General features: G+C 37.2%; 2 protein-coding genes and 1 non-coding gene across 4 annotated transcripts; 2 read left to right on the top strand and 1 right to left on the bottom strand.

The window, feature by feature from the left end:
* The first annotated feature begins 1,810 nt into the window (after nucleotides 1-1,810).
* LOC120015838 lies at nucleotides 1,811-2,004 on the top strand. Its single transcript, XR_005471848.1, has one exon. It is a non-coding gene; the product is annotated as a U2 spliceosomal RNA (small nuclear RNA).
* Nucleotides 2,005-2,247: 243 nt separating this feature from the next.
* LOC120015376 lies at nucleotides 2,248-5,853 on the bottom strand. 2 transcript variants are annotated; one of them, XM_038867778.1, is made up of 13 exons: nucleotides 5,744-5,853; nucleotides 5,500-5,645; nucleotides 5,334-5,382; nucleotides 4,644-4,790; nucleotides 4,246-4,382; nucleotides 4,066-4,135; nucleotides 3,802-3,892; nucleotides 3,422-3,491; nucleotides 3,229-3,324; nucleotides 3,022-3,121; nucleotides 2,841-2,924; nucleotides 2,661-2,752; nucleotides 2,248-2,574 (listed from the first exon to the last, which is right to left on the bottom strand). In XM_038867778.1, the coding sequence occupies exons 1-13, from the start codon at nucleotides 5,790-5,792 to the stop codon at nucleotides 2,428-2,430; spliced, it is 1,278 nt and encodes a 425-aa protein (XP_038723706.1). In that variant the 5' UTR covers nucleotides 5,793-5,853; the 3' UTR covers nucleotides 2,248-2,427. The 2 variants fall into 2 exon arrangements, with proteins under 2 accessions (XP_038723706.1, XP_038723707.1); XM_038867779.1 differs by lacking the exon at nucleotides 4,644-4,790.
* Nucleotides 5,854-6,267: 414 nt separating this feature from the next.
* On the top strand, nucleotides 6,268-9,332 carry LOC120015581 (receptor-like protein kinase ANXUR2). The gene has a single exon (XM_038868069.1). The coding sequence runs from the start codon at nucleotides 6,624-6,626 to the stop codon at nucleotides 9,228-9,230; it is 2,607 nt and encodes an 868-aa protein (XP_038723997.1). The 5' UTR covers nucleotides 6,268-6,623; the 3' UTR covers nucleotides 9,231-9,332.
* Nucleotides 9,333-12,522: the final 3,190 nt, after the last annotated feature.

The raw sequence follows: 12,522 nt of genomic DNA, 5'->3' as shown, positions 1-12,522 counted from the left end.
TTTTTTTATTAGTAATTGAGTTTATTCTACTCTTTTATACTTTTAGTCTGTCAGTATAATTGAAAATCGATATGATTAAAGTATCAAACTTTAAATATTTTCGTAATTAATTTAATGGAGCTAGTTTATCATTTATGATGAACTTAAGTACTCAGTAAATCTATGCATGTGATCATTGAATGAGATGCAAGCAATGTTATTTACAATTATATTTGGAAAAAACAAAACTAATTTATAACCGTCAAAAAAATAAATTAATTTATAAGATGTATGATATTGGATTATACTTCTAAAGTTTACAATAACTTATACTTGATAATTTCACCATCGTGTTTTCGAAATAATTAATTTAATGGAGCTAGTTTATCATTTATGATGAACTTAAGTACTCAGTAAATCTATGCATGTGATCATTGAATGAGATGCAAGCAATGTTATTTACAATTATATTTGGAAAAAATAAAACTAATTTATAACCGTCAAAAAAATAAATTAATTTATAAGATGTATGATATTGGATTATACTTCTAAAGTTTACAAAAACTTATACTTGATAATTTCACCATACGTTAACGTGTTTTCGAAATAAACTCGTTATTAGAGCTTATATTTTTTTTGACGTATACGTTAATATATATAGTGCATTTGGTAAAACAATCTAGGTTAGCATGATGGATTTACCCAATACACATCCAAAGAGTAGTACTTTCTGGTACCATTTAAAAAAGAGTAGGGCATAGTTGAACATATCTATGCCACCAAGTGTAGTTTGTTCTGTTTAGGAAAATATATACATATTCATATATTTGGAACTGGATGAGTCGCATACAAAGTCTTGATTGATTGTTGTTTGTTTTTGCCTTATTTTTATTTAAATTGTTGCAACATTTAATGACAAATCAAAAAATAAGACGGCTTAAAAATGGTCAAGCTCAAGCATATGGAGTACTGATTTTCTACCAAAAATTTTCCAGTGCAAGTTGGTCTGCACTGACTTCAAAGTACATATATATAATATATTATATTCATGTAGCATCTTCATCCAATAATTATTAATTTATTATGCATTTATCATCACAACACTATTATATATATAATCCTATATATTTATTTACGTCAAAGGACACCTAGCAGGAAAAGGTTGACTACAACTCATGTTGAACGTGACTGCCATTATGTAAGCAGGTAAAACATGCCTATCCAATAACATTTTTTTTAAAACATTCATAAATCAATTTACATATATGTGTGTCTCAGCGTATAAAAGAATGATAAGCAACATCTTTGTAACGACGTGTTGGTTTTTGACTCAATTCATTATGTCATCATATGATAAATTTATGTGCGCGCGGGTTTAACAATTTGAGTTTAAGATTATATTAAATGTCTAAATAATAAATTCTATGATGTCGTTCTCATTTGTCAAAAAAAATATAAAAAAGTAGATTAAAAAAAGATATTGGTATCGGTTATGACTTATATATGATGAAGCTGGGTTTGACAAGTTTTGTGAAGACGTACAAGAAAATCAGTGATTGATATTATTGTAATTTGTATGTAATGGATTTTGATCTTCTTTGACTTATTGGCAGTATAGTGACTTGTGACTTGTGACTTGTGACTTGTGACTTGTGACTGGTGGGCATTTTTATAATTCAAATTTGACTTGCACAAAATTCCCCAATCGTGAAAGAAAGTCAAGTAATAACAAATTTACAATGTGGAGATGAGGTAATCCCACATCGGAATGAGGGTTAAGGTTGATATGACGAGAATGATATAAAAACAACAACTTCGTCCAATTCAATGTATTCCTTTCTCGGCCTTTTGGCTAAGATCAAGCGTAGTATGTGTTATTATCAGTTTAATATTTGATACGGGAATTATAGACTCACATGATATTAAATTAATTTTTTCAGTTTTTTCAGAGGGAAGGCCCAATTGAGTAGCTTACTACTCGGGCCTTCACGTGTTGCATTAAAGCACGGGCCTGGCGCTCCCCTCCAAGCCTGATTTAAAGATTTTTCCAGTTTGTTGGTGTTTTGGTCCATTAGCGTAAGACAGTGATGACCGACGTCGTTTTGTGGTCTTTGAGTTCGTTGATTATAAGTAAAAAGCACCAACCATAAGTATCTTGGATTAGCATTTTACACATAATTTGGTACTAACTTGCACATTGCTGGTTTGTGCGTCTTTTTTCCTTTCCTGATTTGATCATTAAGATTTGTATCCCACATTAGTTAAATGTGAGTCATCAATTTGTGGTTTGTAAATAAAGATCTAAATCTCTCATATGAGAGCTCTTTCAAGGACAAAATTGTGCGAGCTTTAGCCCAAACCAAAGTGAACAATGCATTGGCACTGGGTCAGTCGCTTACCCGATCTGAAACTTAAGGAGAATATCAGAATACCATAAATTTTACAACCCTATTTTGATGTAAATTGGTCATAGCCTTTTACTGTTCTAACCAAAGCAAGGGCTTCCACAAGTGCTTCAAGAAGATATTCTGGATGATGCTCAATAAGAGCGGGACCATGTTTTGAATGCATGGAATTCAGCACTCTTCCAACAATCTGTGAAAAGTACCGTTGAATTGTCAATCACATAAAGCATTCATTGAATAACAAAACTTTGGTTCGGGTGTTGATAAGAATCGAACCTTACGAGCATAGCCACCGTAAGCTATACCACTTATCAGAGCATGCGGAGAATTAGGCAAACCTGGCACCATAGTTTTGTCCTTTGAATTCTCTGGACAATACATGGAAGGGTTAAAAGAAGAGAACAAATAATAACAGCTCAGCTATAGAAAAAAAGAAGAGGAAAAATGGAAAATTACCGCCACTGTACATTCGAAAAAGTCCCTCTCTTTTCAATCCGTTCACAGTATGAGCATTTGTCCCTCCGGCTAGTTGAAGAAAACCTACCACACAATGATTAAGTACGGTCACTGGCATATGTGCGTGGGAAAAAAAATCTGTACTTGTTGAAGAGAAGTCATAGCAAATCGATATACATACCGGGGGGCCTGTTTCTGGCTGTAGCCAAGCAAACAGCAAATGCAATTGATTCCCTCGTGGCACCACGTCCAATATCTCCACTCATAGGACGGCCATCCAGCTTTGGGTCATGAACCAACATAACATAGATCAATTATGCGCTACGATCTGGGGTTTTAATTATATCACGTTAAATTAATGCAAGTAGTTACATAGGTATTAGCGCACCTGCCATAAGTTGAACAAACTTAGACGAGGTTCCATGACAGTATACAAAGCATTCATCAAAGACAAAGTAGAATCCCCATTGTAAGGTAAGCTAACCTGCAACAGTTTTTGAATCACAGTTCAGTGACCATTAGCTATTAGACAATAAATTCTTGCCCACAATCAATACTTACAAAGAAAGAGAGCTACTTACGGCCACTAGTTTCAAATATCCCATTGAATCCCCCAAGCTGTCCCAAAGTTCTTCAAAGCGAGCAGTCTGTCTACAAGAGAACAAGATGGCCTCTGAATATATCCAACTCGAAGCAAAGTAGATATAATGCACTTTGATATATATGAACATGAAGCAGTTTCATTGCCTCGACTGAGCATCAATAAACCTATCCATTTTTAAAGGTATGAAATCATAACATCTAGCGTGTAGTTCCACCACCTTAAAAATAACCTAAACTGATAGAAAAAAGCCCAAATGGAATACGAAAGAATCCTTTCATTTCCATAAATTTGGAAAATTTTCCATATGTAATTTATCATAATTTATCTAGTATGTTTGCCAATAAGATGAAAGTGTACCTTCCATTTGTATGTATCTCTACAGCATCAACATCATTTCTTTTAAGAAGCCTAGACGTAGTGCTAGCATCTCTAACATAGGTAGCCGCTCCTGAAAAAACTTGAAAGCTTAATAAAATCAAATACAATCAGGAACTAATATGAACAGGATTCATAATACATATTATGATTTTATTTGACAAAGGATTGGTATTGGTTACTTTTCAGAAAAAAAAACAACCATGGCAACAAATTGGTATGCTATGAAAAGAAAACAATACCTACTTATTCTATCATATGGGCAAACAGGAAAGCAGCGGCCACATCCATAACAGCGTTCAGTAATAACTCCACCCTGAGTGTAATGCCAAATTGCCAATTACATAGAGTAGCATGTATAGATGATGAGATGCTGGTCCATACACAGAGACCACGTAATTCATCGAGGAAATCAGTAAATCAAACCTTGAGTTTATGAGGCACACTGCCACCATAGGAAACTTGTGCATCTGATTGTTCTTCTTCTATAGATATCGCATTTGCTGGACAAACAAGCTCACAAGGCCTTGAACAGTCAAGTGGACAATCCTCTGGATCAAATTCTATTGAGAAAGGATTGAAGTAAGCTAATGAGAAATGAGAATAACTCCACTTACACTCTGACATAATATTGTTTGAAAAGCAAACTAAGGGTCTCAGTGGTAGAAATGGAAGACAACATCACTAACAAAAAGGATAGGGGGTTCGAATCCATAAAGTCAAATTACGCTGCAACACCTTTTCAAGAAGTCAAATTCCATACGCTTTCAAGTTCATTATAACATTTGTAAAACTCTCATACAAACTAGCCAACATGGCTTTACCAGCTTTACGGAAGTGAAGATCTTCATCATCATTGACACTAATCATTACCCAGGGCCGTCGAAGGTCACAAATATCTCTCGCAGTCTCAATCCCTTCATTCACTGCACCAACCGCTGAAGCATCGGCTGCGCAGTCAATGCAATCAACTGCAACTATCCATTCAAATTAGTACTTTGAAAAGGTTTTTTTGCTTAAACCCAATATGCACATAAATTCAAGAGACCCAAGGGAAAGGTGAACTAAAGGTGTTCTTAAAAACATTCATCACGTTGACCTTCCAGGTTCATAGAGTTAACAACTTTTCATCAATGAAGGAGATCAAAAACTAGCAAGCCTATCTTAATATAAAATATCTAGTAGCAAGAAATTGAAGAAAGAAAATTGAAAATAGAAAGCAAATAATGAGAGAGGAATCCAGAAATTCACTGTCATGAACATTGAATTTCCTTACCCACTCATATCTTACAAAGTAATCTTTTCACTTAAATTTCTTTTGAAATTGTTTACATTACCCCCAAAATTATAACATTTGCGCCATGCTCATCACATCAATCAAACACATTCCTTACAATGCAATGACTTATGCCAGCTAATCATTTTTATTCCATGAAGGACGTGTAATTGTGTAAACATACATACTACAAATCCTAAAACTTGAAACAAACCATTTAAAGAGTTTTTCTTTTTACCTCCGGCAAGGGTATACACAAGAGAAAGATTCCTGATATCAACAACATCCTGGAGAAACAGAGATATCAACAGTTTGAATTGATGTCTATAAAATGGAATCGAATTGTACTTTCGCTTGAAGGGGGAGGGAGATTTATGGGAAATGGGGTTTAAGAATTATCAAACCTCAAAGCTTGCACCACATATAAGCTTGACCCAGGTACCTCTTCGGAGAGATTCAGGTGGGGAAGACACAAGTGGAGGAATCCCAACTTTCTTAATTAGGTTTTTGACACTTTCAACACCTCTGTTGCCCCTAAATTTCACACCCACTGCAACAGACAACAAAATTGGTCAATCTCTCTGTGACAATATGTGTGAGTGGGTGAGAAAGAAAAAGATTTGACAAGAGAAAGTGCACGATAATAACCTCCTTGAAGATGGGGAGTCGCTTTAGAGTTGCAGAAGCTCAAAGCCATGACTATTATCCGAAAGAACAGAGTCTTCTGCTACTTCGGTCGTTCATTTAGCGGGTTAGCGCTTCAAAGACCAAGGAATTCTCTTATAAATTGTGGGACCAAATGGGCTCATAAAGTGGGCCTAAATTAAGTGGGCTTAACGAGAATTGTTCAATTGATGATGATGTGGCAACATCATAGTGCGTTAATCGTTATCGTTCGCAAGGGCAGAGTGTATTAGGGCTGTAAAAATTTGCTCAAAAAAATCGAATCGAAGTTTTGATCCATTAAATTTATGTCAAAAATAAAAAAAAAATTCAAGAAAAAATTCACTGAAAAATCGACAATAATCGTCCGATTAATTGATTAAATTTATGTTTAAAAATCGAGGGAAAAAAATCCGACCGTTTTCATCATATTTAGTGTATAAAAGGCAAAGCAAGATGCCAAGAACCTGAAGAAACGCCAATCTTTAAGGCAGTCAATGCATGCAAAAACCAAATTTAACGTTATTGCTATTTGTTCAACGTTACTCTCTAACCACACACAAACACTTTGCAGAAACAGTAAAAACAGAGAAAATGGTGGAGATTCAGATCGTTTCGTCTTGTTCTTCAAGTCTCTATCCCTGAATCAATGCATCTGCATTCAAAGACGTTAGATTTTTTTTTCAATTCGCTCTTACTTGTTCATCTGGTTCTCAGGTTCTCTGTTTCTCTCTCACAGTTTCATCTTTTCAATCGAAGTCATTAAACACTGCCATTTTCTTGTTCCTCTGTTTTCCTGTTTCCCTTTCTCTCCCAATTCTATCCCTTTCTCTCATTTTCCTCGAAAGGGTTTCCTCATTCAGGGATGAAATCCTATACCCATTTCTTATTTTCCGTTGTTTTCTTCATTTTTGCTTTGAAATCGTCTTGTGTTCTGAGCAAAAGTTCTCAATCGGAGTCCGATGCTGGTTTTATCCTCGCATGCGGCGCTTCTAACGCCGGCACCGATTCCGATGGACGTAATTGGCAACCAGACACCAAGTTCATCAACTCATCCACTGATTCAATAACCGGTACAGCCCAGTACCAAGACCCATCTCTGCCATCAACAATTCCTTACATGACTGCGAGGATTTTCACATCCCCATCAACATACAAATTCTCTGTTTCTCCCTCAAAACGTCTATGGATCAGACTCCATTTTTATCCTTCTACATATAGCAATCTTGATCCAAACATCTCATATTTCTCTGTAATCGCAAATGGGTTCTCTCTTCTCAACAATTTCAGTGCATCAATCACGACTCAGGCGCTCACACAAGCCTACATCATCAAAGAATTCTCTATGACTCCTGTCCAATCTGGCAATCTTGATATTACTTTCACACCATCCGATCACACGGATGGCTCTTACGCTTTCATCAACGGCATTGAAGTGGTTCCAATGCCATATATATTCCAAGAAGCGACCATGGTTGGGTTCGACGACCAAACTTTGGACGTCAATAGCTCTTCGACGCAGACAATGTTTAGGCTTAACGTTGGTGGACAGTTTATTCCTGCTACCAAAGATTCAGGCCTGACAAGAACATGGTACGATGATTCTCCATATCTGTTTGGTGCCGCATTCGGTGTCACGTCCGAGGCTGATAAGAATGTTACAATAAGATATTCCAAAGATGTTCCTGAATATATAGCACCATTGGATGTTTACAGCACATCAAGATCAATGGGACCTACTGCAAAACTTAATCAGAATTTTAATCTCACTTGGGTTTTCCAAGTTGATGCCAATTTCACTTACATTGTCAGGTTTCATTTCTGTGAATTTCAACTTACAAAGGCCAACCAGAGAGTGTTTGATATTTTTCTCAACAACCAAACAGCACAAGAAGCTGCGGATGTGATAGCCTGGGCAGGATCTGAAGGAGTGCCTGTTTATAAAGATTATGCTGTTTATGTTGCTGATCAGGTCGGGGACGCGGACAATGAAATTTGGGTGGCATTGCACCCGAGTGTGTCGATGAAGCCTGAATATTATGATTCAATTCTTAATGGATTGGAGATTTTCAAACTCAACCAAACAAATGGGAATTTAGCCGGTCCAAATCCGCAACCATCAGAGCTTCTTTTGCTGGCTGAAGAAGCAGCAAAGAAGTCATTCTCTCCGTCTTCAGGGTCCATTACTGCTCCTATAATTGGTGGCATTGCTGGAGGTGTAGCAGGATTAGCAATGATTGCTGCAATCTTCATTTTTGTGAACCATAAGAGGAGACAAGCTAATGGAGGTCATTCCAATACTGCTCTTTGGTTGCCACTCTATGGGAGTTACCATACATCAGCAACCAATTCAACTATTTCTGGCAAAAGTGTAGGCAGCAGCCATCTTTCGAGCCTTGCAGCCGGTCTCTGTCGCCATTTTTCACTGCCCGAGATCAGACAAAGCACTAAGAACTTTGATGAGTCTCAGGTAATTGGTGTTGGAGGGTTTGGGAAGGTCTATAAAGGCATTATTGATGGGGGTATCAAAGTTGCTATCAAGCGATCAAACCCATCTTCAGAACAAGGAGTTCATGAATTCGAGACAGAAATCGAGATGCTTTCGAAGCTTCGACACAAGCATTTGGTCTCACTAATTGGGTTCTGTGAAGAAGATGGAGAGATGATACTTGTTTATGATTATATGGCTAATGGCACTCTAAGGGAGCATCTCTATAAGAGCAGCAACAACAAACAACCTCCACTTTCATGGAACCAGAGACTGGAAATCTGTATTGGAGCAGCAAGAGGACTACACTATCTTCACACTGGTGCTAGATACACAATCATTCACAGGGATGTGAAGACTACAAACATTCTCTTGGATGAAAACTTGGTAGCTAAAGTTTCTGATTTCGGGTTATCGAAAACAGGTCCTAATCTCAATCAAACTCATGTAAGCACAGTTGTTAAAGGCAGCTTTGGGTACTTGGATCCTGAATACTTCAGAAGGCAACAATTGACAGAGAAATCAGATGTTTATTCATTTGGGGTAGTTCTCTTTGAGGCCTTGTGTGCTAGGCCAGTCTTGAATCCTAGCTTACCTAAAGAACAAGTAAGTCTAGCAGATTGGGCTCTGTATTGCCAAAGAAAAGGAGTCCTGGAGGACATTATTGATCCACATATAAAGGGAATGATCAACCCTGAATGTCTGAAGAAATTCGCGGAGACAGCAGAGAAGTGCTTGAGTGATCATGGGCTCGATCGTCCTTCCATGGGAGATGTTCTGTGGAATCTTGAGTTTGCAATGCAATTGCAGGAAAACCCTGAGGGAGTAAACATAGAAAAGGGCACTAAGGCAAAGGATGCTTATGCAATGCATAGACAAGTGTTGGGTGATATTGATGAGGAGGAGAGTGTTGGGAGTGAACCAAATGAGAACATGAACTCTGGTGTAGTATTTTCACAGCTAGTACATCCCAGAGGAAGATGAGGCAAATTTTGTTGTTGAAATTATATAGACAGCAAAATTTTTGTTAGATATAGGGTAGTTTGTGTATGTAAAGATTAATTCCTTATTTTTCTTTTGTTTGGAAAATTTGTCGAGGGCATTGATGAAAACTGCAGAATCTCCTTCAATTTCCAGTTTCTCAACTTCGCTAGAAACTGCTCCGGATATACCCCGATTGCCTATCAACGCCTCTTACATATTCCAATCCTTCCATATTTATCATGTTGCACAAAGTTCATAATTTCATAGATAAGGCCCAGGTGGAAGTGGGCTCACTGTAATGCCCGAGTTACAGGCCTACAGGCCTCGAGAGGAACGAGACGTACCTATAATCAGATTGGGCCTGAGAAACTCTTTACGGCCCAGTCTAACAGATCAAGACAAAATCACGCAGTGTAGTACATTAACGCCTGTAGAATTCCACAAGCAAACAAAACGATAGATTCTGAATTATATTTGGAAGAAAATTTCTCCATGATCTCCATTTTTGCATGGCAGAGAGAGGCACGAAACTAAAGACCACGCTATTAAACATTTAGAGCATCTCTGTGTGTCCGAATCCAGGCACTGCAATTACGCCTATCAACTGTATGACAAAATACCAGAGAGAGACTGGTATGAATTTTTTTTCCCTTTTTTCTCTTTCTAGCAATCTCGATCTTCTCCTCCAGTACTCTGTTATCGAGCCGTGAGCCTGTATGCTAACATGCAACTCAGCTTTTGCTTCTTCTTCCGTGACTAAGTTTTTGTCATTTTCTCGTCGTTGCAGCTTTGCTTGCGGCCTTGGGTGACATACTTCCCTTATTTAACCAATCATCCTCTGCAAAAAAAGTATTCTCTCTCTGGAGTGCACAAGATGGTGCTGCGTGCTTGGACTAAAGTACAAGAGAAAGAGAGTACTGCAATGAAGGTATACGAGCTGTCAAAAGAAGAACTACAGGTTCAGGCCTTCCTTGAGCCAGCCATGTATGAGGACAAATGCAAGCTAGAAAATTTGTGCTGGAAACTCGAAATTTGTACAGCAAGGGCTATATAAGGAAGTGAAAAGGCTGAGAAAAATGTTGGTTTTTAATGGAATTCTGGGTTTTGGTTCAATCAGCAAAACTTAGCAGACTTGAATTTAAGTGGGTACATGAAGGAGTTTGAGTAAGTAAATCTTATAATCTGACAGGTCTTCAAGGGTTTTCCACCATTCACCAAGCAATCATCATAAGAGAGCCTCCTGAAGGTTCTTGGATTAACTATTCTTGCAGAGGCAAACCAGCCACAATGCACATGGACTTCTGAAGGAGCACAGCCAGCCTCACAGGTGTTCACTATCTGGACTATGTACTGTGGGATCCCAGATGTTGTATCTCTACTCTGTAAAATGCTTATGTCTCTGTGTGTACAAGCACCTGATTGTCAAAAAGAAAATACACACACATGATACATATAAAATCTTTTGTTCATATGTATATAATTAAGGAATGCTAGCTAGTTCTTGAATTACCATGAACCAAAAGCTTTCGATTGATCTGGGATTTCCATTGTTGTTCTGCTGTTGTAGATCGGTTATTGCTTTCATTATGTGAATAATTCTTGCTGGAGGCACCTGCCAAAGATGGTGAAATCATATAAAACTCCAAAAGTTAGTATTTATTGGAGGAAGGGAAAAGACATAAAACATAATCAAAGATATCATTCAGTCTGCAGTACCTGGTTGTATTTGAAGATTGAATAATACAACCATGACCATCATCATGAAGGGGAAACAAATATAACATGAACTCATGTTGGGTTGTGGAAAATCAGTAAATCAAACACGGTTTGGCTTCTCTTGCTTCTTTGAACTGCTAAATTCAATCAGTTTTTATTCAAAAAAGATGGGGAAGAGCAGTTATATAGAACTTCCTACTCTTATAATACATAAATATAGATGGGTTATCTAGGGCAAAGGTAAGCGGTTCCATGCACAAGCTTTCGCAGTGGACTGAGTCGAGAACAGGAAAGAGTATGGACCACTACAAGTTTCATTGTAAGAGTTCTTTGTCCATTCACTACCTTTTATCCTTGCCTAGGCAAAAGAAAGTCAACAGCATTTAATGGTCAAGGCAGAGTGTTTCTATATATCATATACTTTTTATATATATATATATAATTAGATCAATGAAACATGGGATTCAAAGCACAAACACTTAAACCCTTTTTAAGGATTTTTTCTTTTTCTTTTGAATGGCACATTTCATTACCCAGTTTGGGAAAGAGGTTGTCCATTGATTGGCCATTTCCTCTTTACCATTCTTTCTTTTCCTTCTTTTCCCACACCCTATGATTTGGACAAGTACAAGTAAATTATGTGAAATTCAGCATATAAAAGTACTTTTCTTTTTCACTCGCAGCCTTTTCTTTTCAAGATCAATTCTATTTTTTGCTCCTTTTTAGAAGAATCGAACAGAAAATACAAGACAAAAACTGGGCGTGGGGGGAAGTCTTGTTACATCACATCCCATTACACATCTAACTTATTGGGTGCAGCTCACATATACATATGTTTCTGAAGAAGGGACCAATCTCTGCGACCGTCGTCTTGTTTCTTTTGTTCTCTCGCTCTCTCGGACATTAGTTTTTGTTTGTTAGGTCTTCTCTTCACGGGACTTAGACAACTTTTCATCGAGAACACATAACAAAAACGCCAAGAATTTCAGCTATCCCAAATAATGAGATGGATACACATGATTTATGTAAAATCGTGTATCCCACATGCCTAGTATGATTCATATGAAATCATTTGCGTCCGTCTCAATATTTGGGATAACTGAGATAAAATCATTCCATTGGTATCTGTAAGACTGCTTACTGCTAAGAACATAATGTGTACATGTGAAAGCTACTATATATATCAACTTTCTCTTTATCTTAAGTTCTTAACTCAATATATATAGGCAAATAGGTCTTTAGTCGTTTTCATTCTTGAACCAAACAAGACGCGTCTTTTCCTTTTGAATGCCATATACAAGATCGATGTCGTCTTAATTTACTGATAAATTTCTCTCTACAGCAAAAGATTTAGAGCTGAACGTGTATTCACTTTACTAGCTTTTAATTTGATCGTTATCATGAAGTATTGTTGCGGTTTTCTCAAATAGCCAAATTCACTCCTTTCGGCTCAAACACCAAGTCATATAATGGAAAAAAGAGAGAGTGAAAAGGAGAGAGTGAGAGAAATCGATCCAATTCGTGTGTAGTTATTGTGGACATGTGAGTCAAATTTAAGACTTGACAGAGTTTTCAA

This window comes from Tripterygium wilfordii, chromosome 14 (assembly GCF_013401445.1).
Source record: "Tripterygium wilfordii isolate XIE 37 chromosome 14, ASM1340144v1, whole genome shotgun sequence".
NCBI classification, from domain to species: Eukaryota; Viridiplantae; Streptophyta; class Magnoliopsida; order Celastrales; family Celastraceae; genus Tripterygium; species Tripterygium wilfordii.
This window is presented reverse-complemented; position numbering and strand designations above follow the sequence as displayed.